Source organism: Dermochelys coriacea, chromosome 4, assembly GCF_009764565.3.
Source record: "Dermochelys coriacea isolate rDerCor1 chromosome 4, rDerCor1.pri.v4, whole genome shotgun sequence".
NCBI lineage: Eukaryota > Metazoa > Chordata > Testudines > Dermochelyidae > Dermochelys > Dermochelys coriacea.
The window spans coordinates 122,241,850-122,266,769 of record NC_050071.1 but is presented as its reverse complement, the minus strand read 5'-3'; the positions used below and the strand labels follow the sequence as shown (position 1 = coordinate 122,266,769).

At 41.5% G+C, this 24,920-nt stretch overlaps 1 protein-coding gene across 20 annotated transcripts in view; it reads left to right on the top strand.

The window, feature by feature from the left end:
• The window catches only part of ABLIM2 (actin binding LIM protein family member 2), a 228,334-nt gene extending 203,761 nt beyond the window's left edge, over positions 1 to 24,573 (top strand). For 16 of the 20 annotated variants that reach the window (XM_038400096.2, XM_038400093.2, XM_038400094.2 and 13 more), the window contains 3 exons: positions 1,860 to 1,924; positions 2,081 to 2,161; positions 23,420 to 24,573. In XM_038400096.2, the coding sequence (XP_038256024.1) occupies positions 1,860 to 1,924; positions 2,081 to 2,161; positions 23,420 to 23,533 (260 nt within the window). In that variant the 3' untranslated portion in view covers positions 23,534 to 24,573. The remainder of the gene's footprint in view (positions 1 to 1,859; positions 1,925 to 2,080; positions 2,162 to 23,419) is intronic. The other 4 variants (XM_038400091.2, XM_038400080.2, XM_038400082.2 and 1 more) reach the window with 1 other exon arrangement.
• Positions 24,574 to 24,920: the final 347 nt, after the last annotated feature.

Sequence of the window (24,920 nt, the reverse complement as noted above, 5' to 3'; positions counted from 1 at the left end):
ATGAATGCATATGAAATTGGGGGTTGGGGTGCAGGAGGGGGTGAAGGCTTCATCTGGGGGTGCGGGTTCTGGGGTGGGGTTGGGGATCAGGGGTTGGGGGTGCAGGAGGGTGCTCTGGGCTGGGACCAAGGGGTTTGGAGGGTGGGAGGGGATCAGAGGAAGGGGTCGGGTGCAGGCTCCAGGCAGCGCTTACCTCAAGCAGCTCCTGGAAGCAGCAGCATGTCCTTCCTCCAGTTCCTATGTGGAGGCATGGCCAAGCAGCTCTGTGCACTGCCCCGTCCATAGGCGCCGCCCCTGCAGCTCCCATTGGCTGCAGTTGCTGGCCAATGGGAGCTGTTGGGCAATGTGAGGAGCCCTCTGGCAGCCCCTATGCATAGGAGGTGGAGGAGGGACATGCTGCTGCTTCCAGGAGCTGTGCGGATCCCGGCATGTGCAGAGCGGGGGCAAGCCCCCGACCCCGCTTCCCAGCTGGAGTGGGGCAAGCCCCGGACCCCACTTCCTGGTTGGAGCTTGAGGGGCAGATTAAAATGTCTGAAGGGCCAAATGCGGCCCCTAGGCTGTAGTTTGCCCACCCCTGATAGGTATTTGTCTAACCTGCTCTTAAAAATCTCCAGTGATGGAGATTCCACAACCTCCCTAGGCAATTTATTCCAGTGCTTAACCACCCTGACAGTTAGGAAGTTTTTCCTAATGTCCAAGCTAGATCTCCCTTGCTGCAATTTTAGTCCATTGCTGCTTGTTCTATCCTCAAAAGTTAACAAGAACAATTCTTCTCCCTCCTCCTTGTAACAACCTTTTTGTCTAATCACCGATCACAAAGTGTGTGCATGATGCTTAATGGCTATATTACAATGGAACTTAAACCTTAGCAGGATCCAACAAGGAGTATCTGTCTGCATTAACTTCCTTTATTATGAGTCAACCTGATTGTGATCATGATGAGCGAGACCTGGGGTGGGCTTTTCCAAAGAGCTCAAGTGGGAACTTCTGCTCTTAAATCACTTAAGCTCTTTTGAAAATCCCATCCTTAGGCTTTGCTCTAGGGCTTTGTGTTGATCCTTAATTTATTCTCAGTATCTGAGTAGATAAGGGAGGACAGCCTTAAAGAAAAACTTCATCTCTGATTTTAAATATTTTCGTCTATAGCAGTTCTACAAAAGCCTCCCCGCTATCCTGGTGGTCCTTCCAAGCATCAAAGTACTATGGGGATTGATGGCCGTGTGGTGGTATATCCAGCAGTGTTGACCTAACTAGACTAATCTCATGCTAATTTAGGACCAGTAATCCTAGAAAGAATAGAAAAGAAACCCTCATTATTCTCACTGCAGTCATTCTTTCCACTTCAATTGGTCCAAACATCGGGTGTTGTCACTTTGAAACATTCTGTTAACATAATGATTTTCATATGTTCCAAGATTATAATGTGTCTAGTGATCTGTATGTTTTAATGATTTTCAGTAAAGAGCAGGAAGGGAGGAGCTTTCAGACAAGAGACTGAGTTAACTCACATACAAGCCACTTGAGAAGAAAAATTTCCAATTTCCTCAATAGGTTGCTTTTGCTAAGGACACCCATTGTTTAACCCCATGGCACCAGGATGCAGACGCCTCTGTCATCAGCCTTTGATGCAGATTACCAGCATCGTTGTTTCAGCAATGGATAATGTTAGGGCCATACAGACCACCAGGGTCAGAAGGTTACCTGTAGATAACTGTACATGCAGTTATCCAGCAGCTAGTCAAGGAATTGAGAGAAATGCAGTCATGTGAAACATTCATCTCTGCTAACTGTGCACTAATGCAATCATGAAAGAACCCTATGTATTCTAAACTATCAAACCATTTCCCATTTTCTTACAGAATACAAGGTAAGAAGTGCTATGCCAACACTGGGAGAATGCTCAGATTCACCTCTTCCTAGCAAGGTTAAATGTGTTCCTTTTTCCTTATTGTGTCCATGTGAAATTGTATGTCAAATATGGATACAAGTATGTACCATTTAAATTTGTAAGTTACACACGTTGCCATACAGCAGAAGCACATTTTGCTAGAGTTCACATCTTTGTTACTTTTTATAACAGATTTATCCTTATGAAACGCTTATTGTAACAAACCGAATTCGGGTGAAACTGCCTAAGGATGTGGACAGGACCAGACTGGAGGTAGGAAACCATTTGCTTTTGAAATCCTTGTTCCGTTCATTCATTAACTGACTTAGTTATTTCTACTGTTGCTCATTGGTGTGAATGAACTCAGGAGAAGTCATATTCTCAACAGGGGTAAATGGACATAGCTTTTTTGACCTCATTGGCACTAGACCTGTTTACACCAGCTGAAGAGCTGGTCTGTAGAGGTTTGTTCATTAACCAGGTGTTGGTTGTTTTGTAGCAATCATTTATTTGGGCAGCAGTGCTTATCAGTCTACATTGTTCACTGAGAGCCCTATCCTGTGAAGTGCTGAGCAAAATACGTTGTCCTCTTAGCATCCATTGAATTGAGTGGAATTTGAAGGAACTCAGCCCCTTGCGGGATTGGACCCTGGGAGATAAGATATCACTCATTTTCAAGTTACTGATCTCTTAAATAAATGAGTTAATTAATATAACATTAGTGAATATTGCGAGTGCAAGACTACCGATTAAAATGATATGGGCGTTTTCTAGGGATGGTCTGTGCCTCTCATTATTTTTGAAAAAAAGAGTAAGTTATTTAGTACTTTGATTATTTGTACAAATTGAGTACAAATATTCTGATGAAATTGACAGAACGGGTCATGAACGGAGAAAAAGAAAAGTTTACAAACTTTCAGGGCATTTATACATGATGACAAAATTGAAAATTTTGAGAGTGAAAGAATTTGCTCTGATATATCAAATATTTAGAATTCCAGGAGTGCTTCCCATAAATAAAAGGCCTGAATCTGCAATCTCTTTATATAGAGAACAATTTCTGAAGCCTGTAAAAGTTCTAAATGTGGAAGTCTTGTGGGGTGAACCCAAGTCTAACTCAGTTTAATTAGACATGTTAATCAACATGGTGACTTCATTTCACAGGCTGTAAGTGTTACTGGTTTAAAGGGGGCGGTTTTATAGAATTGTGTGCATGCAAATCTCACCTGCAAAACAAAAACAAAGAAGTGCTTGAAAATAATAATGTGAATGTATATTTTAACTGCATTATATCAGAGAGTAAGGCAAACAGAATTGCTATTACGTTTGGGAAGTGATGGCTAGGCTCTGAATCAGTCATTGGGGTTAGATTATTGAATCTCATTTTTAAGTATCACATCCAATTTTCATTAAATGTAAGTTGAAGCTGCAAATTGCCATCCAGGCAAATATGGAGGTTTATTAAGTTTGAATCTGAAATCACTCTGGCAACTTCTGAATTATTATAGTTTTGTTGTTAATTAAGGACAGTGCTTTATTTCTAATGCATGCTAATCAGGGACATTCTGTATGTGCATGCTGTTGAGCTCCCCACTGCTAGGGATTGAGCTTCTGAACAAAATGACATTATATGGACCAACTGCCATCCCCTCATAAGGGAATGTGGTATATTCTATTCACCTGATAGATCTAATAATCACTCAACTAGCCCTGAATGGATTATTTTTGAAGTTCCTGGAGAGCTGCTGGCTACCTGGTGGTACTGCAAGAGATCCAATGTTGCTGGACAATTTTTTGGGTTTGATTTTATTACTTCTTAGATCAGCAAGAGCTGGGAGCATTGAAGAGCAGCATGCTCAGTTCTACTTGTGTTGCTTGAGTGTCTTTCCAGTCAATTTAGTGTGATATTGACAGGCTGCTAATAGAATCCCATCTAGCCTCCCCTAACCAGATATATGTTGGTCATGATAGATGCCGTTAGATGTGAAAGGGGTGGCCAATAGATGAGCAACAGGCAGGGAAATGGAAGATTTTTCTCTCTTCCTTAAGATAAAGACAATAGGAATAATTTGCATTTATATCTAATCTATCTAATTTATCTATATCCCAAAGCACTGCACAAGCTAAATATATCTCTATGGACAATATCAGAGAAACGCAGCCATTCCTGGGTGGTGAGGGTGGCAGCCAACAGCCAAACAGCACCCTTCACAAATGTGTGGGGAGAAGACTTTTTGACCATGATACTATTGCAACCCACTACTCACAAAAAGTTCCAGGGGAGCTTGAATATCCACATTGAGCAGCCAGGCCCTTGGCTTTTAAGAATATATATAAAAGAACCTATATAAAAGAACCCCACAGAGTAAAGTGCATGTTACTAAATTACCTATCCTGAACATATCATAAGTCTGAGTTTATCTTGCTAGAATTTGAACCTGTGTTTCCATGGAGTCTAGGGATCTGATCCTGCTATCACTCTCTCTGGTGTAAATCAGAAATATCTCCTTCAAAGTTGATTAAGTCACACAGGTGTTAGAATCAGGATGTGAGTGAACCCTAAACCATGAAATCTCCCCTTTTGCTCTGTGATCCATAATATCAACAAACCAATCTTACCATTAATGAATGTACTGAACAATTAATTTCTAAGGGCCAGTTCCTGACAGTCCATTGTCAGCCAAAATTCATTGCATCAATGGAAGTTTTGTCTGTGTAAGGACTCAATAATGAATTTGGGATTTGACGTAAATGATTAATTATTGTAGATTAATTTTAGGATTAAGAGGTCATTCAATACTTGTGAAATAAAAATTCAGTGATTACCAGCCTTAGTCCTTGAAAAAGATTTTATGTGTAAATGGGTTAACTACAAGGTCAAAATATAATATTTGCCAATAAAAGGAGAGAAAAAGCCATTAATCTTTAAGCAAAAAAAGAAAGGAAAACTGTGAACTAGTTGCAAGTTCCTGATTAAAGACTAAACAAGGGTAAATTTTTTAAAAGATCCGTATGGTATTTATTGGAATTGGTGTTTGTTCTTCAAATGCTTCAATGCGCTTCTTGTTTGATTATCCGCAGGCAATATTGATTTGATTGTAAGAAACAGAATGTCTTAGATGTGTGCTGTTTTGCGCCCAGGGTATAGCAAAGCACCAGAGGTGGAATAAAAAGCAAGAAGAGTCCAAGAAAAGGAAAAACACATCTGGACACATCCTATACATTAAAGCATTCTTTTATCTTTTTTTCACATTAAAGAACAGAGTCTTTGTTTAAACTCATCAGGCTGGTCTAAATAGCAGGCACTGCACTAAATTGCTTTTTTTAGACAATGTATAGTTTGCTTTGGATGGATAGTGTATGTTCTGGCTGCCATTATCAATAACTCATACATTGTCCTCCACTGGGGCTGCTGTTTGTTTAACATTAAAGTTGCTCAGCCTGCTTCACACCAGGCACAGGCCTGTGCCTAAAGTCTCGAGAAGCCCAACCACTTCAAAGATCTCACAGTGAGTTCCAAAAGAACAATAAACAAGATCTGCTTTAAACCTGCAGTAGGAAAGTGATAAGGGGACCAGACAACTGATCATCTCAATTGCTGCGCTGTGTTAAAACGTGCATCTGAGAAAAGGAGCTCTTTGTGCAGTATCTTGGAATTATTAGGGATTGGTAATTTTAAAAACAATTCAATTAGCAGCATTTTAATAGGATGATAATGACTGGCAAAATAGAGGTGATGGATCTGCACATTCCAACCGTATGCAAAGCTGAGTGACAGGAGCAGACTGAAGGCAGTTTTTTGTTTTTGTTTTTTTTTATTAGAAAACTGCTGGGATTAAACAGCTTTGCACAGAAAGTCAGTTCATCATTATTTCTTCTCATAGCAAAGGAGGAAGCCTGTAACTGAGTTACGAAGAAGGGCAAATGTGAGGGTAAGCTCAGTAGGTTTTGGGGATGGAGGGAGACCAGCACCCAGGAAGCCCCTGGCCCACACCTTCACAGGAGCAGAGCAGGATTCCAATCAAACACCATAGGAGTGGTAAGAGGGCACTGGGTAACATGTTTGGCACCCTGCAGTATCATAGGGGTGATGGCTAGAACCCCAGAAGCAGAAAATACAAGAGAGTACAGGCTAGAGTCTAACACTGGAGCAATGTTAGTATTTGTTGCGGTGTATTGCCACCAAATCAGCAGAATGGCTCTGAAAACCCTCCTCTTGTCTGTTATCGCTCCCCTCCCACATCTGTTGTAAGGGCTGGTGTGGTGATAGCAGTAGTAAGGGTAGATAATCCATCTATTCAGCAGTCTATCTCAGATTATATCTTTTAAAACAACCTACATTTTCTAGCATCCCGGCTTTACTGCAGTAAAATCACAAGGCCTGATTTTTATCTCACTTGCACTGCTGTAGATCAGCAGTAGCTCCCATGACGTCCGTGGATTTGCACCAGAGCAAAACTGGCGTAGATGAGAGGAGACTCAGGCCCGTTGTGTTTTCTGCTAAAGGTTGGAGAGGCAAATGACCTCTCCTTGTCCAGTGGGATTAAGATCTGTAAACTCTCTACTTCTGATCCCTTTGACAGTCCTCAATATGGCTGATGCTGAAGATTCTGAACAAGCAGGGTTTGTTTAGCAGTTCTGACTTAAATTGACTTTAATTCTTTTTTAGGGAAGAGGAATTTACTGTTAGTTTTCAGTTATCTCTGGTAGATGCCATAGAAGTCAGGAATTGTTCATCTCTCCTCAATTGTGAGGGGAAATCTGTTGTATTGGATATTTCCCAAATGATTTCCCAATAGAATCTAGTGACATAAGTTAGTTCTTTAGGGTCCAGTTAAGAGAAGTTGTAATGAAGGGCATGTTAAGAAGGAAACTGCTTTGAGGTGGAGCTTTCAGAAGGGTTCAGGGTGTGCCTTATATGTTCCCATTGTGATTGATTTTGAGAATCCCACCTTTCTTGTTTAGGAAATCTGTTTTAAGATAAATTTAAATGTGTGCTTTTCAATGTATGGATTTAGCCAGAGATTAGATAGGTGCAACTGGGAATAAATGTAAATAAATGCATTAAAATAACATAAATTCTTTCTTCTGAGACACAAACATCTGAGAGGCATAATTGAGGCCTTTATTTTTTTGTTTGTTCTAAACCAGCAGTGAGGCTGATGTAGCTCAGTTTCTGATGCTTACAGAGAAGACATTCTTAATGCCAACACTGAACTAATACACTGACCTTTTAGAATTGCTTAAAACAAATGACCTGCTGATGCACAGATATATCGCAGGCTCTCTGAGACCTTGAATTCAAATTAATGGGCGAGAGCCTCAGCTGCTGTAAACTGACTTCAGTGAGGTATGTAAATTGACAACAGCTGAGGAGCTGGCCCAATAATTTTTTTGAGCTATTTCTTACCATATTGACCTTTATTCTAATTTAAGATGAATGAAGCAGCATTCTCAGGAGTGATTCTGAAAGGAAATGTGGAGAGAGATAGGAAGGAGCTTAAATAGTATTTCAGTACAATGAAGTAGTAAGACAGCATTGGCTTGTAATGGTATAATTTTGTTTGGAGTTAATTTTTAATACACAGTGTTTAATACAGTAAAAATAATCCTGGTCTCTATATTCGCATCTTTCAGCCACCAGTATTTGAAGTTTGTTGGTATTCGTGCTCAGTAATGACACATGGATTTAAATTATAAAGTAGGCTGACTTCATAGAATAAAGACAGTCAAAGTGGGTGTATGTAATTCCAGTTATTGAACAGCTTTTTAGACTTGTCTTCCTACAACTAGATCAAAGCATATTGATTGCCACACGTGCATACTCTTGCAGGGGAAAAAATCATACCTGTCAAGTGGCAAAACAGAACAGTGCACAGGGTACATATTTGTGTAATCCTTAAGGGTCAGACTCTGCAACCCTTGCTTACGCACGTGAGTAGTCCCCATTGACTTCAATGGAGACTGTTCACAGGAGAATTACTAAAGCTGCATCTAAACAAGTAAATTCCAGCAATTTAGGTAAATTGTTTTAGAAGCCAATTTACTTAAATAGGCACAACCTCCTTGTTTAGATGCTCATATTTTTGGTTGAGTGCTCCATAACAATTTAGTTTAAATTGATTCCTTACTGACTTAATTAAATTGCTACCACTTTTTTTGGAGACAAAGTCTTAGTCTAAAGATTGTAGAATATAGTCCTGCCAGTGCTGTAGTTTTGAAAGAAAGGTAGTTTGTTCTGCAGTGTTAGTAAGATTGGTAAGAAGAAGTTTATTGCAACAAAGCTGTAGACCTGCATGTTCTAAAGGAAACATGCCCATTTTCGAAGAGCTTACAAGCTCAAGTTTCTAAGATTCTGTATTGATTACATAAAATTAGCACATTCATTAACTGTTACATTCCCAAAGGTTTTCCTATCCAGTCTTCTTTATTGATGGAAACCATTCCTCAGCTTGGAATGAAACAGTTTTTAAAGATTGTATTATTTAATTAACTTTTTGGCATCTTTAAATATTATAGCATTATTTTTTAAAAAGTCAATCTGAACCTTGACAGTAAGGAATAGATTTTCTCACTCTGTACTGCTCTAGAATAAAATAGTCCAGGTCACCTCTGTGATTTATGAGGCTAAGGGCAAGATTTTTTAAAATGCATTTAGGCACTGAAAGATGCAGATATAATACCCATTGAAATAAAATGGAAATCAATGAGTGTTAGGCACTTAATCTTGCCTAGGTGCTTTTGGAAATCCCACTAGGCATCTATCTGCACCTTTAGGTTCCTTAGAGTTCCTGTATAAATCTGAATGGTGGGCTCCTAAGTCAATTTGTTACTTTTGGAAAATACCCTAGGTATTAATTTTTTCTTCAAGTGATGGTCCCTGTGAGTACGTGGGTTCACGTGTGTGCCTTGCATTTGAGTCCAGAAGTTCTTCAAAGCAGTGTCGGTTGGCGCGCACCCGTGGTTCCTATCTGTACTACACATGTGGGTATGCACGAACCTGAGTCTGGCTGTTCTTCAAAGCAGTGTCCGTTGTCCCACATGTGCAGTAGCTCGCCTCGTGCCCCCAACCAAGGGTACAAAAAGTGGTGCAGCTCAACACCTCTTCAGTTTCTTCTCATGATCACATGGCCTGAGTTGGAATTGTGTCCTCTTGCACTTCGTTGCATAACCTATATAGAAACCATGTGGAATTAGTTATTTTCTTAGATTAGTAGTTAATAGTTAAAGAGTAATTTATACTATAGCATAGAGTATTTTTTCCCCCGCAGTTGGGGAAATCTCCGCCCCCAGCTCAGAATCCTGGAATTCAAGAATTGCATCTTCTGCCCTCAATCCTTCTCCAACTGTGACAAGCATCAATGCTGCATTACTGTCTGGGTAAGGCGCATATCTCTGCAAAGTGCAGTGTCTGTTGCTCCTTCACACCCAGAACTTGAGAAGCCCAAGAGCTTCACCTATGGAAGCACCTGATGGAGAAGGCTATGAGGTCCCTCTCTGATCCGGGCCAGGGAGACCCTCCGCTGTACATGGGCCTCATCTGCATCAATATATTAAGATAACGTGCCTTGGAGAGGAGCCATCACAACTAAGCCCAAGGACTCTTCTTCCAGGGCTCCCCATGAGAGCAGAGGGCACTCTCATGGACACATGAACAAATTCCTGATGAGGACCATCCATAAGAAACATGCTTCCTCCCTGAGCCAGTCCAGGTCAGGTGAGATGTCAGGTGAGAGGAACCTAAGGAACTGCCTCAGATGAAGAGCCCCAGATCCGAGGGCAAGACACGTAAAAAGAAAGATCTGTTGGTCACCTCAGTACCAAAGCATAAGGATAGACGCTCGATGGTTCTGACTACGAATGCCAGATCCAGCGTCAGTGCCGCCTAATCCATCTAAAGACTGTCCAGTTGCTGCAGATGCACTGGATCCATCAGACTCATGTGAACCCCACAGACACCAGGGCATACAGAAACTTATATAACACCTCCCTTACCCACAGCCTCCATTTCTTTCCTGCTTGGCCCTCCCGAGGGATGTCCTTACTCTGGAAGAGGAGCCTACATCACTGTCCCAGGAGCTGTCTCACCTCCAACCATCCAGCAGGAGTGCCCCAGTATCTAAGGCACTGCCGCTACTAGTGCAGCAGTTCTTAGGTTCAGAAGAATCAGAGGAAAAGGCTACACTGGTATCTCTGCAGTGGCCGTTCAGCCCTGATAGACAGTCAAGGGGTTACTCTCACCATTCTGCCAGGTACGCCGCTGGTACCAATTTCCTTGGGGTTCCCCACAACCAATCAATACTTATTTCTGGCCTTACTGGGATCCCTAGGATCCTTATGGCAGGCGTCTGGGGCCCCTCAGGAGTTGTACTGCTCCCTCTTGTCAGCCGGTTCTATCAGTGTACAAGAAGGAAGAGGTGGAACCGGATCTTCAGGTACCGACAGTTCCAATGGGTGCCTCTTAATCTTCCTTGGATGAAGTGGTCACTCCTCCTTCACCTTCTTTGCTAAATGACAATCACCAGTACCAGGAGCTGTTAATAAGAGTGGCCAGTGACCTACAGATTCCATTAGAGGAGATCTAGGACCCTTAACGCTGGCTCCTGGGCACCTTGAAGCCCCAGGGACCGAGTAAAGTTTCTCTACCCATCAGTGAGGTCATTACTAGGACTGGCTAGAGCAGTATGGCACACTCTAGCATCTTGTGCCCCTACACTGGAAAGGGACAGGTGATGATATGTTGTTCCTGTAAAAGGGGCTGAATTCTTATTTTCATCCTTCCCCCAACTTGCTAGTAGTGCAGGTGGCTCCTGAAAGGGCTAGATCATGCTATCAAAGGGCCACCCTGGCAAATAAAGGCTCTAAAAGACTTGACCTCCTAGGAGGGAAATCGTCTCCTCCACCGGCTTGCAATTTTGTGTCACTAACTACGAAGCACTGTTAGCAAAGTACGATTTTAATATCTATTTCAGGCTTGTGGACTTCACAGACAAGCTTTCCACAGAGGACGGTGCAATTTCAGTCCTTTTAGATGAGGGGAAGCTAGTGGCAAAGTTGGCACTCCAGACGTCAGTGGATGCTGCAGACACAGCTTCCAGATGTTTGACCGCTGATCTAGTCACAAGGAGGAACTCCTGGCTGCAAGCATCAGGGTTTCCTAGGGAGGTCCAAAATACTATCCGGGACCTCCCTTTTGTCGAATCAAATCTCTTTTAATGAGCAATCGGACGAGTCCCTGCACTCACTAAAAGACAAGATTGACTCTGGGTTCCCTGGGGATTTATACTCTGGCCCCAGGAGGAAACACCAGAGGCAACCCTATAAACCCAGGCCACCCCCTCCTCATGCAGCTTATTACCAGTGCACAACCAAGCCACTGCACAAACGGCAAAAGATTCAGAGGTCTCACTTCTCAGCCCTCTGTATTTCCTCAGCCTCTACTCATTCTCAGCCATTGGCCAAGAGCTACTTTTGACATATTGGTCAAGACCTGTGTACCACCTCATTTTACACTCTTCACACACACAAGATTACTATGGACAGCTGGGTTCTAGAGATTATCTGTCAGGGATACTCCATTCCCTCCTCACAAACCCCCTTTCCAGTCTCCCTTCAGGGACCACTCTCACAAGGTAATTCTTCAATGGGAAACAGAAACCCTCTTACTCCAAGGGGCAATAGAGTGCATCCTGCCTCATTACCATGGAAGAGGATTTTACTCCTGGTATTTCCTAATTCCCCAAAAAGGCGGCGGGGGAGACCCCTCCTGGACTTTTGGCAACTCAGTGTCTTTATTCTAAAACTGAAGTTCCGGATGATTATGCTGGAATCTATGATCCCCTCCGTTCCAGAAAGTGTGTGGTTCATAGCTCTTGACATGAAGGACACGTATATTTCCATGTGGACATTCACACAGGAATTTCCTACATGTTATAGTAGTCCAGGAACACTTCCAGTTTTGAGTCCTCCCCTTTGGGCTGGCTACAGCACCCAAAGTAATTACAAAGCTTTTCTCTATGACAGCAGCCCAGTTGACATGCCAGGACTATACCTGGACGATTTGCTCCTGGTAGGTCAATCTCACCAGGAGGTCAGGTTGGTGACAAGGGTTCTGATAGAACTTTTAACAGCCCCAGGCATTTGCATAAATGAAGAAAAGTCTCTTTTGTGACCCACAACTTTTCAGGGGGAAAGTTGGACTCGATTTCTGCAGGAGCGTTCCTCCCCTCAGAAAAGTTTCATGCACCGAGCACCCTGATTGACCACATCACTCGCAGATCACAAGCCACAGTGCACAAGTGCTTCTCACCGTTAGACCACTCAACCTATCAACCAAGCAAGGACCATATCAGCTCCAGACTGCACTTACAGTACCTGCAAGTACAAGCAAGGACCATATCAGCTCCAGGGTAGTCGTTCCTCCCAGAGGTGTCTCCTCTCTAACTTGGTGGTCAAAATAGGAAGAGGTCATGTTGGGAATACCCTTCAGCCCTCCCAGCCCCAGGGGCACCACTGTGATGGACACCTCCCTTCTGGAGTGGGCTGCTCACTTGGACAATCACACTGCTCAAGGTACCTGTACCCTATGAGTAGCCTGCCTACATATAAATTTACTGGAACTGAGGGTGGTCTTTCTGCTTATGTGCTTGCTACATATTCAGATAATGTCAAACAATATCACCACTGTATAAACAAACAGGGAGGAGCGAGATCTCCTCCCCTCATCCAGGAGGCAGTCAGACTTTGGAAAAGGTGCATCAGGAACTGTATCATAATACAAGCTGTGTATCTTCCCAGTATTGACAGCTCCTTGGCAGGCGAACTAAGCAGAAGCGTCTCAATAGCCTATGAGTGGGAAATTCATGACAGAGTCCTGAAAAAGATACTGTATATATACACTATCTGTATTCCACTACCTGCCCTCCATCCTCTTTGCTTCAGATCCTATTACATTGTGGTAAGAGGAACTGGAGAGGGGTCGACCCACATTGCCTCTTATGCCCGTAGTTGGGAGTACGAGGCGAGCTACTGCACATGTATGGGCCAACGGACACAGCTTTGAAGAGCAGCCAGACTGGGGCACGTGCATACCTCCATGTATAGTATGGATAGGGACCACACATCTCGAAGAACTTCCAGTTACAGTAAGTAACCTCCACTTACATGATATCATATGTTGTTTGCTCTTCCTGTTCTATCACAACGATGTTAAAGGTTTTCACTGTATCCACTTTTAGAACAATGGTATGTTCATAGATTTCATTTCTGCCGTTAATTTTATCACAGATGTGTGGCCATGATTTGTGAGTCTCACAAGCAAACGTGTGTTTAGAGTATCTCATTTTAAATAGATCTTTTCAGTTTTATCATTTAAATTTATCAGTATATATGTATTTCTTTGTTTTTCTTGGGCTTTTCTTTTGAATATCATAAAGAGTTAATGAAGACACATTATTCAGTCATTCCTATGGAATGCAGTTGAAAAGTGTAACTCATTTCACTCATGTCTGTGCCTGTTAATTGTTGGTTTCTGAAGGATATACTAAAAAAATAATTGTTAATTAAAAAAAACAGGAATGCAAGTGAGTGAATGCTTTGCACAAGACTTTGCCTGCCAGCAGACTCTGGCAAACAGAAATCAACTGTTTATATATGGGTGTGACCTTGTTTGAATAGAATCCACATAGTGATTCCAACATGTATATTCCTCCTAAAAGTGCTTACTTGGATCTGCTTTAAGGATAAAGTTTTCTGCCCTAGCTTTTACTCAACACTCATGCTGTGTTCTAGCCACTTTTCAAGAAAATGTTGGAATGTTGCATGTGTTGAGATCAGAGGAATGGTTTATCGTTTCAGGCTGGAGTTTTCAAAGGAGCCTAAGGAAGTTAGGGACCCAACCCACATTGAAATTCACAAGTGGCATGAAGAGGACACAACACATTGACTTTAATGGAATAGTACCCTTTTAAACTTGCAGAAAATGTGTTTGCTTATTCTTAGTTTCAGAGTAGCAGCCGTATTAGTCTGTATTCGCAAAAAGAAAAGGAGTACTTGTGGCACCTTAGAGACTAACAAATTTATTAGAGCATAAGCTTTCATGAGCTACAGCTCACTTCACGAAAGCTTATGCTCTAATAAATTTGTTAGTCTCTAAGGTGCCACAAGTACTCCTTTTCTTATCCTTAGTGTATGCTTAGGCTGCTATCGGTGTTGGGTATTTCTTCATATCAGTTTTCAGAGGCCTTATGAAGGAAGCTTTTGTCAGATGAAAATTATTCATTTGGAATGACGTGAAGCATGAAAAAATGTAATTCCTACCAGGATGGGAACAGAGTGAGAAGTGCACAGCGGGTAGGTAGAAGATGCTCAGATGGACACTATGAAGCCCAGACCCAGGACAAACTAGAAGACATGTTTTAGGAACAAGCTCAAAAGCCCTGTTAATTAAATGGCAACTGTTTGGATCAGGTCTATAGAGCTCAAGTCCAAGTTTGCTGATATCTAGCCTCTGAGCATCAGCTGTCAGTTTGGAACCACGCGTGAGCAGTAACATTCATACTAACAAAATAATAAACATCTTTGGATTCCACAACTTAACATTATCTGCCTTTTTTAAGGTAAAGCAGTGGTTATAAAACTTGAATTGTTAAGTCTTCTTTGCATGCACAGTACACACTTTCCGTACATTATCATAACATTTTTAATTACAGATTAATTAAGCAGGGACCAATTATGTAATTCCCAATAGGAGCAAGTTCATTTTGTTGAATAATAGTGTGGTGACACAAATTATCCTCAGAGTTGCATGATGCTATATCACTGGATAGGAGAATAGTTCCACTGAGTGAAATAATTCCTATTTTTTATCCCATATTAGAAATCATCTTTAGCTTCTTGGGTAATTGCCTAATTAGAGGAAAATAGTATAGGCTTAGTGGTGCTGCAAATGGTTTTCTTAGTGCCTTGTGATACATCACAAGGGGTTATGAGATGTCCCACAGTAACATCACCGAGTAAAATGGAGTTCCTCTGTAATCTCATAATGTCTTGAGATATAAGGCAAGACGCATCCAAAGAGCTGCCAGAGGTCCTGTGCAGGGGGCTGGAAGGGCAGGAGAGAGGTCATACAAACCCTCTTCCTATTGCACATCTTGCACCAGGGCACTCAGGAACTGCTCCCTCTGAGCCTTTCAGAGAACACAAATTGCCTAAAGGGGGCAAGAATAAGGCAGGGCCATGGTTTCATCTACCTTTTCCCATCTGCCACAGCAGCAGCTTGAAGATCTGGCCAGGCATACTGAAGGGGAGTAGATCGTGTGAGTGAAGCGTTCTCACTCCCCAGGGGTTGTGGGATGTTGCCGCTCCACTCCACCTCCCTCTTGCTTAAGGCTGTGGCTAAATGCCAATGTCTAGTTTGGTGACAGCTGTGGTCACCAGTTATATCCGTAGTCAATGGAGTTATTGTATATTGTGATATCCTTTAACATTCCTTAGAAGGCAGCTTGTGCCACCACGTAAGCATTTTTTCCAATCACATAATTACTTAATAGACTGAAATATTTATCAAGTGTGCAGCCTAATTACCCCATAGATGAGAATAACCCCGAATGCTCCCCTGAGAGCCTAGCACATGGCTAATTACAGTTTTATAATTAGCCATGTGGTAGGCTTAGAAGAAGCATCCAGGAAGCCTGCTGAGCCACAAGCAGCAAAGTAGAGAGGGGGGAAGGTTAGACAACTCTTGTAGCAGCAAGGTAGGTAGTCAATAAGGCAGTAGGGTGAAGCACAAAAGGGCCAGACGGTGTCCAAGTAATGATGGTTGAACATGATAAGGTTAGGGCCAGGGTTAAGTCATGGGGAGAAAGTTATTTTTAACCCAAATTCCTTTTATTAGTGAGATATTTAGAATGGTGAAAGCTTTATTATCTTTACACTCAAGAAATGAATGATCACCTACCAGGACAGAGCAGCAACTTACTCACGTTGGAGAGCTGAAATGAAAGTAGGCTACTTGTGTGACTATCTGCTGTCCCATGTTCGTGAGGGGCTGACAGTCTGTCCCAGATTTTTCTGACAATTTTTTATATTGGGAGCTGGATGCTAGCACAGGGCCAGATTCTGCAACTGTTAGTCCCAGATTCTGTTGTTCAGAGGTTTGGGAATGTCAATAGCAGTCCTGGCAGAGATGGATTAACGGGCAGAGTGCAGGTGATATGATCAGTGTGGTCCCCACTGAAATGAAACAAAGCAATTGTTTAACAGCATATTATATAAATATATATAATATTTTAGAACAAGTGTGTCTAACTGAAAGCACAGTATGGATTCAGGTTGGCGTAATATAAAGCCTAGCTCTAATTTGCTCAGGACATGGGAGTTAACAGAAATAAAATATTTTTGATAACAACAAGTGAACAGGACCTTGGTTTTTCTCTTCTTAAATTCATCCTCTCCAGCCATGCAGTACTTTGCATTACATTGGATCGTTGGTTCACTATTGACTGACAAGAATGTATAATACGTACTGAATTTCTAGCACCTTTTCCCTTGAGATTTCTCATCTAATTACTGACAGAGCATAAGCCTGCTTCGGTTGTGGAAGTTGACATGACCACAGCTTGAGGCAATATGGCTGTAAGTTAATTGCAGCCTTCCCTTACCATAACTTATTCACATTAATGTGATGTTGCTAACTATTAGTTTTGAAGATCTCTGGATTTCATTACAAGCACGTTTCTTCTCAAAGAAAACAAAGTTAACTGAACTGAATAAATATTATAAATCTATTTAAACTGCTTTGTGTTTTTTTTAAACAGGCCACAGAAAAAAAAAGACAAGCCTGATTAATTTGCAGAGAAAAGCATCATTTAAAACATTATGTATGACTGTTTGACTGTGCAATTAATTACCTTTCTTCTGGCAGGCAATGTAATGAGCCCGTAACTGTAATACTCACTTTAATGAGCCTGTATGTTGGAAAATGAGGATTTCACATTGTAATGCTTGCATTCCTCTTTGCTTTAAAGAGATTTAGCACAGCTTTTAATTAATGATACAGTTTCCAAAAGTGGTTAGCGTTTACTGTAATTCTTGAGAATAAGCTCTTGTGTTCTAATGCTGTGTGTGTGTGTGTGTGAATGGGGGTTACTAAATTATGATAGCAATATTTTGGTGACTCCTTTTTTTACAGTAGCATGAACTACTAAACTCTAGTGTTAATATAGACAGGTTTCAGAGTGGCAGCTGTGTTAGTCTGTATTCACAAAAAGAAAAGGAGTACTTGTGGCACCTTAGAGACTAACAAATGTATTTGAGCATAAGCTTTCCTGAGCTACAGCTCACTTCATCGAATGCATTCAGTGGAAAATATAGTGGGGAGATTTATATACTTAGAGAACATGAAACAATGGGTGTTACCATACACACTGTAAGGAGAGTGATCACTTAAGGTGAGCTATTACCAGCAGGAGAGCTGCGGGGTGGGAGGGGAAACCTTTTGTAGTGATAATCAAGGTGGGCCATTTCCAGCAGTTGACAAGAACATCTAAGGAACAGTGGGGGGCTTCTACATCCATAGTGGCCAGAATGGTGTTCATGCCACAAGGGGCCACAACAGTGGTTCCCTTAACCCACCCAGCAATATTGTTAATCTATCCAACTATACTCTTAGCCCAGCAAAAGAATCTGTCCTATCTCGGGGCCTCTCCTTCTGCCCCTCCACCCCCACGAAGCCCTCTACACCAATATTCCACCCAAAGATGGACTACAGGCTGTCAGGAACAGTATCCCTGATGATGTCACTGCAAACCTGGGGCTGAACTTTGTGACTTTGTCCTCACCCATAACTATTTCACATTTGGGGACAATGTATACCTTCAAATCAGCGGCACTGCTATGGGTGCACCCGCATGGCCCTACAGTATGCCAACTTTTATGGCTGACTTAGAACAACGCTTCCTCAGCTCTCATCCCCTAATGCCTTTACTCTATTTGTGCCACATTGATGACATCTTCATCATCTGGACCCATGGAAAAGAAGCCCTTGAGGAATTCCACCATGATTTCAACAATTTCCATCTCACCATCAGCCTCAGCCTGGACCAGTCCACACAAGAGATCCACTTCCTGGACACTATGGTGCTAATAAGTGATGGTCACATAAACACCACCCTATATCGGAAACCTACTGACCGCTATTCCTACCTACATGCCTCCAGCTTTCATCCAGATCACACCACACGATCCATTGTATACAGCCAAGCTCTATGATACAACCGCATTTGTTCCAACCCCTCAGACAGAGACAAACCCCTACAAGATCTCTGTCAAGTATTCTTACAACTACAATACCCACCTGCTGAAATGAAGAAATAGATTGACAGAGCCAGAAGAGTACCCAGAAGTCACCTACTACAGGACAGGCCCAACAAAGAAAATAACAGAACGCCACTAGCCATCACCTTCAGCCCCCAACTAAAACCTCTCCAACGCTCCAATCCTCATCAAGGATCTACAACCTATCATGAAGGACGACCCATCACTCTCACAGATCTTGGGAGACAGGCCAATCCTTGCTTACAGACAGCCCCCCAACCTAAAGCAAATACTCACCAGCAACCACACACCAGAACCACTAACCCAGGAACTCATCCTTTGCAACAAAGCCCGTTGCCAACTGTGTCCACATATCTATTCAGGGGACACCATCATGGGGCCTAATCACATCAGCCACACTATCAGAGGCTTGTTCACCTGCACATCTACCAATGTGATATATGCCATCATATGCCAGCAATGCCCCTCTGCCATGTACATTGGTCAAACTGGACAGTCTCTACGTAAAAGAATAAATGGACACAAATCAGACGTCAAGAATTATAACATTCAAAAACCAGTTGGAGAACACTTCAATCTCTGTGGTCACTCAATTACAGACCTAAAAGTTTCAGAGTAGCAGCCGTGTTAGTCTGTATTCGCAAAAAGAAAAGGAGTACTTGTGGCACCTTAGAGACTAACAAATTTATTAGAGCATAAGCTTTCGTGAGCTACAGCTCACTTCATCGGATGCATTTGGTGGAAAAAACAGAGGAGAGATTTATATACACACACACACACAGAGAACATGAAACAATGGGTTTATCATACACACTGTAAGGAGAGTGATCACTTAAGATAAGCCATCACCAACAGCAGGGGGGGAAAGGAGGAAAACCTTCCATGGTGACAAGCAGGTAGGCTAATTCCAGCAGTTAACAAGAATATCAGAGGAACAGTGGGGGTGGGGTGGGGGGGAGAAATACCATGGGAAAATAGTTTTACTTTGTGTAATGACTCATCCACTCCTAGTCTCTATTCAAGCCTAAGTTAATTGTATCCAGTTTGCAAATTAATTCCAATTCAGCAGTCTCTCGTTGGAGTCTGTTTTTGAAGCTTTTTTGTTGAAGTATAGCCACTCTTAGGTCTGTGATCGAGTGACCAGAGAGATTGAAGTGTTCTCCAACTGGTTTTTGAATGTTATAATTCTTGACGTCTGATTTGTGTCCATTCATACCCACCTGCTGAAGTGAAGAAACAGATTGACAGAGCCAGAAGAGTACCCAGAAGTCACCTACTACAGGACAGGCCCAACAAAGAAAACAACAGAACGCCACTAGCCATCACCTTCAGCCCCCAACTAAAACCTCTCCAACGCATCATCAAGGATCTACAACCTATCCTGAAGGATGAGCCATCGCTCTCTCAGATCTTGGGAGATAGACCAGTCCTTGCTTACAGACAGCCCCCCAATCTGAAGCAAAATACTCACCAGCAACCACACACCACACAACAGAACCACTAACCCAGGAACCTATCCTTGCAACAAAGCCCGTTGCCAACTCTGTCCACTTATCTGTTCAGGGGATACCATCATAGGGCCTAATCACATCAGCCACACTATCAGAGGCTCCTTCACCTGCGCATCTACCAATGTGATATATGCCATCATGTGCCAGCAATGCCCCTCTGCCATGTACATTGGCCAAACTGGACAGTCTCTACGTAAAAGAATGAATGGACACAAATCAGACGTCAAGAATTATAACATTCAAAAACCAGTTGGAGAACACTTCAATCTCTCTGGTCACTCGATCACAGACCTAAGAGTGGCTATACTTCAACAAAAAAGCTTCAAAAACAGACTCCAACGAGAGACTGCTGAATTGGAATTAATTTGCAAACTGGATACAATTAACTTAGGCTTGAATAGAGACTGGGAATGGATGAGTCATTACAAAAAGTAAAACTATTTCCCCATGTTAATTTCCCCCCTCCCCCCCCCACTGTTCCTCAGATGTTCTTGTCAACTGCTGGAAATGGCCCACCTTGATTATCACTACAAAAGGTCTCCCCCCCCCACCCCGGCTCTCCTGCTGGTAATAGCTCACCTTAAGTGATCACCCTCCTTACAGTGTGTATGGTAACACCCATTGTTTCATGTTCTCTATGTATATAAATCTCCCCACTGTATTTTCCACTGAATGCATCTGATGAAGTGAGCTGTAGCTCAGGAAAGCTTATGCTCAAATAAATTTGTTAGTCTCTAAGGTGCCACAAGTCCTCCTTTTCTTTTTGTTAATATAGAGTGTAGGTGAGGTTAAGAGCAATGGCAGCTCCAAGCAATCAGTTATTTACAGTGCTGTAATCCTATTGAAATCAGTAGAGTTACAGTGGGAGCATGCCAGTGTGGAGAATCAGACCCTTAGTCTCACAGGCCTATGCTTTTAGAAAAAGGTGCACTTTTTGGTAAGGGCGCATGCTCTGACTCAGAAGGTGGGGAAGAGAGGTCAGGAAATGGTGCAGAGGCATCTGTACAACCATCTCTGCCCTCCATGGGTGCCCTGAGATCTGCACAATTTCCCCCTGATTTCAGGGAATCTGCATATTTTAGTGGGCTTTGCCTCCTTGCCTTTCAAGAAAAGGCAGCCCATCCCAAGAACAATCTGAAAGAAGCCACACAAATTGAAACTTGTTTAGTTTTCTAAACCTTACGCAGGTTTTTCCCATTTGATGTCAGCGTGGCCCTTAGATTGTCGCTTTGGGAAAGGGAGTCAGTCTTCCTCTGTATTCGGTACAGCACCAAACATGCTGCGAGTGCACAAAAATGTCATTTGTCACTCCCTGTGCCACGGTGCAGGAGCCAGTACCAGCGACATAGGATACAATATCAGTGTATCACACAACTCTGGTTTTTAGATTAATAAAAGATTGTGAGCATGTATGTGGGATAAAAACGATACCATTAAGTAATATTTTTATGATACAACTGAAAATGACTAAAATGCTGCAGTTCTGACAAAACCAGCCTGCGTTTCTTTAATGGTGGCTAAGTCGCACAAAACAGGGTTGGAATTTTTAACTTGCTTTTCACTGAGCCATTCCTACAAGGACTTCAAAGTCATATCATAGCCTTATAAAATACACACACACAAGTTTACATTCTCGCTCCCCCTCAGACATCAATTTTCAATTCCCCTTCTTTGGTTTGGCTATCGAGGCCAGAGAATTTCATTTAAGATAATTAATGTTCAAACAGCTGATGAGAGAGAAAATTCACTCCTAGATTTCTTTGGGACTTGTTCTCCCCAACTTCATTAGTGAAGAGCATTAAGTTCTCAGCTATAGGTAAAGTCCAACAAAATTAAAATCATATGTACTGAGAAAAATATGAATAATTGCCATAACCCCTCTCTGCGGGTCTTTTCCCTTGGTATTTAGACCCTTCAAACTCTTGTAGACATTTATCATACGCCCCCTTAGTCATATTTGGCCAAGCTGATACATTGTTAGGTCTTTTAATCTTTCGTCATAAATCAAATTCTTCAGCCCCATGATTAGTTTTGTTATTTTTATCTGAAGTCTCTCCAGTTTGATGACATCTTTTTGGGAGCAAGTTTTTCCAGAGCTGCAGATGATCTTATAATCGCTGCTGCTGCTAGGGGGGAGCCTGGGGTAGGAACTGGTGTTGATGAAGGGAGGGGCCTGGCATTGCTGTGGTGGGGGGACTTGGTGATCCTGAGTTGTAGGGGATGGTGCTCCAGTGGGGCGTGGGGGAATAATGCTGGGCTGGGGGGCATGGGTATCCAAAATGAGGGTTGCAGCCAGGTTAGGCTGTTGGTTTGCTGACACTGTCATGCTGATCAGTATTGTCTCATTGTTTCCTTGTACTCCCCTGTCTGTATCCTTCTGATGTCTCTTGTCTTATACTTAGATTGTAAGCTCTTTGGGGACCATCTTCTTCTTCTGTGTTTATACAGTGCATAGCACAATGGGGTCATGGTTCATGACTGAAGCGCCTAGGTTATAGTAATTATTATAATTAATAATTATAATGCTAATAATAGCAATAACAGGCAGGGGGAGGGAGGGTGTTCCTTTGCTCCCTTTTTCCCAGCCACATAATGCAGAGTAGCAGGGTTGAGGAGCACCAGTCCAGGGGGCTGTGAAGTTAATCAGGCCAACATTTCCAAAAAGCGGCCTTTGATTTTGTAAACCTTTGTTTTGGGGAGCACAACCTGAGACACTGAGCGGCTGATTTTCAATGTGCTGCATTCCCTCAGCAATTATTTCAGCAGTAATTTCAGTAGGAGTTGGTGAAAATTGGGTCTCAGTTGGGTACCCAAAATTGTCACTCTTGGTAATTGTGGATTATATCAGTTTTAGATGGTATAATCTCTACCTTACAGATGCAGTGAGCCTTAATATTTGTAAAATGCTTTGACAGAATTGAGTCCAAACTAGCTAATGGAGAATCTACAAATTCTTTTTCATTTATAGTTGAACTGTACACCTTTAGTCTTTGCAGACTTTTCTGTAAATATAATTAGGTATTAAGCATAACTTTATCACAGAGATCCCTTATGTTAGCCCTATTGGCAGTATTATTTTTGTAATTCTCTTTTTTGCTCTGTATCTCAGTTTATGCTGAGAGAACTGGAAACATCAAATAAAAGCCCAGCTCAAGTCATTTCAAATCAGCCTTATCCAACATCTCATTGTGATATGACTCTAACCCCATGTAGAAATACATTTTGCATGTAAGAGCTTAGCAGCATGGTCTCTCGTTTGTTACAAGGCTACTATTAATGAACTATGATGGTGTCTGTTGGACTTATTATAGATCAAGGGAGGGAAATCCAGCTCTGAAATTAAATTGATATCAATCTCTTTAAATTCCCAGATTGGCTTAAATAGGTCTCAGTATGTTCTATCGTCAAGTTATATGTAGAAATATCTAAATCTCTTTCCCAAAGACCCTGGCTTCTACTCAGTGGGAACTTTATTGGAAAAGATTTCTTTTTGTACAAGTAAGCCACTGCTGTCAATTTCATTTCCCAAGAGATCTCAGCTTATTTGATTTTGATGCAGTCTTTTACAGAAGCAGTTTGGGAATTCAAATGAAAATCCCAGTACATTGTTTCATAGTGCAGGAAAGGGAGAAATACTCCTTCTTTATGAAAACACTTACCGTATCTTTGTATTTTCTTTTTCAAGAGGCACTTGTCCCCTGAAGAGTTCCAGGAAGTCTTCAAAATGAACATTGAAGAATTTGATCGTCTGGCACTTTGGAAGCGGAATGACCTAAAGAAAAAGGCCCTGCTTTTCTAACCTCGCTCAGACAGGAAAAAAAAAACAAATGTGGTTAATCAAAACAAAAATTGTCTTGCCAGCACCATCATATGCAGTTACTGTTGAACCATTGTCCAGCTTCATTGTGATAGTGTATGTGGGAGGGAAACGAAGGAAAAGATTAAATGGTAGTGCATTGGTATAGAGGTAATTTGCTGACATTGCATGACTGGCTGGTTCTGTCAGTAGCTCCTGGTCCTAGCCAGTTTACAACATATAAAAATCTAGCTTTAAATTAATTGTTGCTTGTGGTTATTGCTTGATGCACAAGGAGATTTTAAAAGGGAAGAGAAAGAAATGTAGCTGTGACAAAAGAAATCCACCTAACATTTCGTTTCAGTAAGTTTTACAATAATGATGAAACTTAGAAATCGCATGACTAATGAACATAAAGTTCTCCTATGGGGGGATAATAGGCTATTTTTTAAAAAATGTGGTAAAGGCCAAAGAAAAGCATTTCAGCAAGTTGCAAATGTTTTTGTGTGGTAAATTTTAGGAATGAAAGCAAAACTATCAAAGCACCTTAAATCTAGTTCTTATACTTTAGATGGAAGCTACTCTCTAAAAGATCACATACATCTAAATGGTAACTAGTTATGTTCAATTACAACACAAAGAGATTTTATTTTATTACAAAGTATATTGTGACAAATTACAGTTTTAATGACTAAAGCATATAAAGAGACCTACTAAGAAAAGTTTTATGTCCCATTCATCAGGAAAACTAAAGCCTTATACAAAACTGATTCAAGGGTGTATAGTACCAATTACTTGTGTTTTTCCTAATCTTTTGGGGATTTTTTTACATTTCGTGCTGATTCAAATACCATGAAATCTTAATTCTCTCTCTAGCTACATATAAAATAATACTGTTTTGTAAATACATGTTAAAGCATAAAGGCATACTTATTTCCTCCACTCTTTGGCTTTACTTTTTAAGCCTGAAGAGCTATGGTGGCAATTTGGTAGCTGTGGAATTGTCGCGTTCAGCATAAAATGTAACAAAAAAACAACAACAAAAGCTTGATGTACTCTATCAATAATTATCAAATGGTAACCAAATATATATTATCAAAACCCTTGTTCATTAATATTTGCATGTTTCTGTACAAGTCAAATCAAAATCCTATGTATTATTGGTGCAGCACCTTGAAACTTTATCTTAACAAGTAAAGTTAACAAAATCTACGTGTTTGATATGAGCATTAGATATTAAGATCTCTTCCAGCTGAAAGACAGTATTAAATTTAATAATTTCATAAGGTCAAAAATACAGTTGCTCATGAAGAATGTTTTTAAAGTGAGTTGCTAGTTTTATGTGATACTAAAAGAGCATTTAAAAAAAAGTACATTTTTCAGCCATATG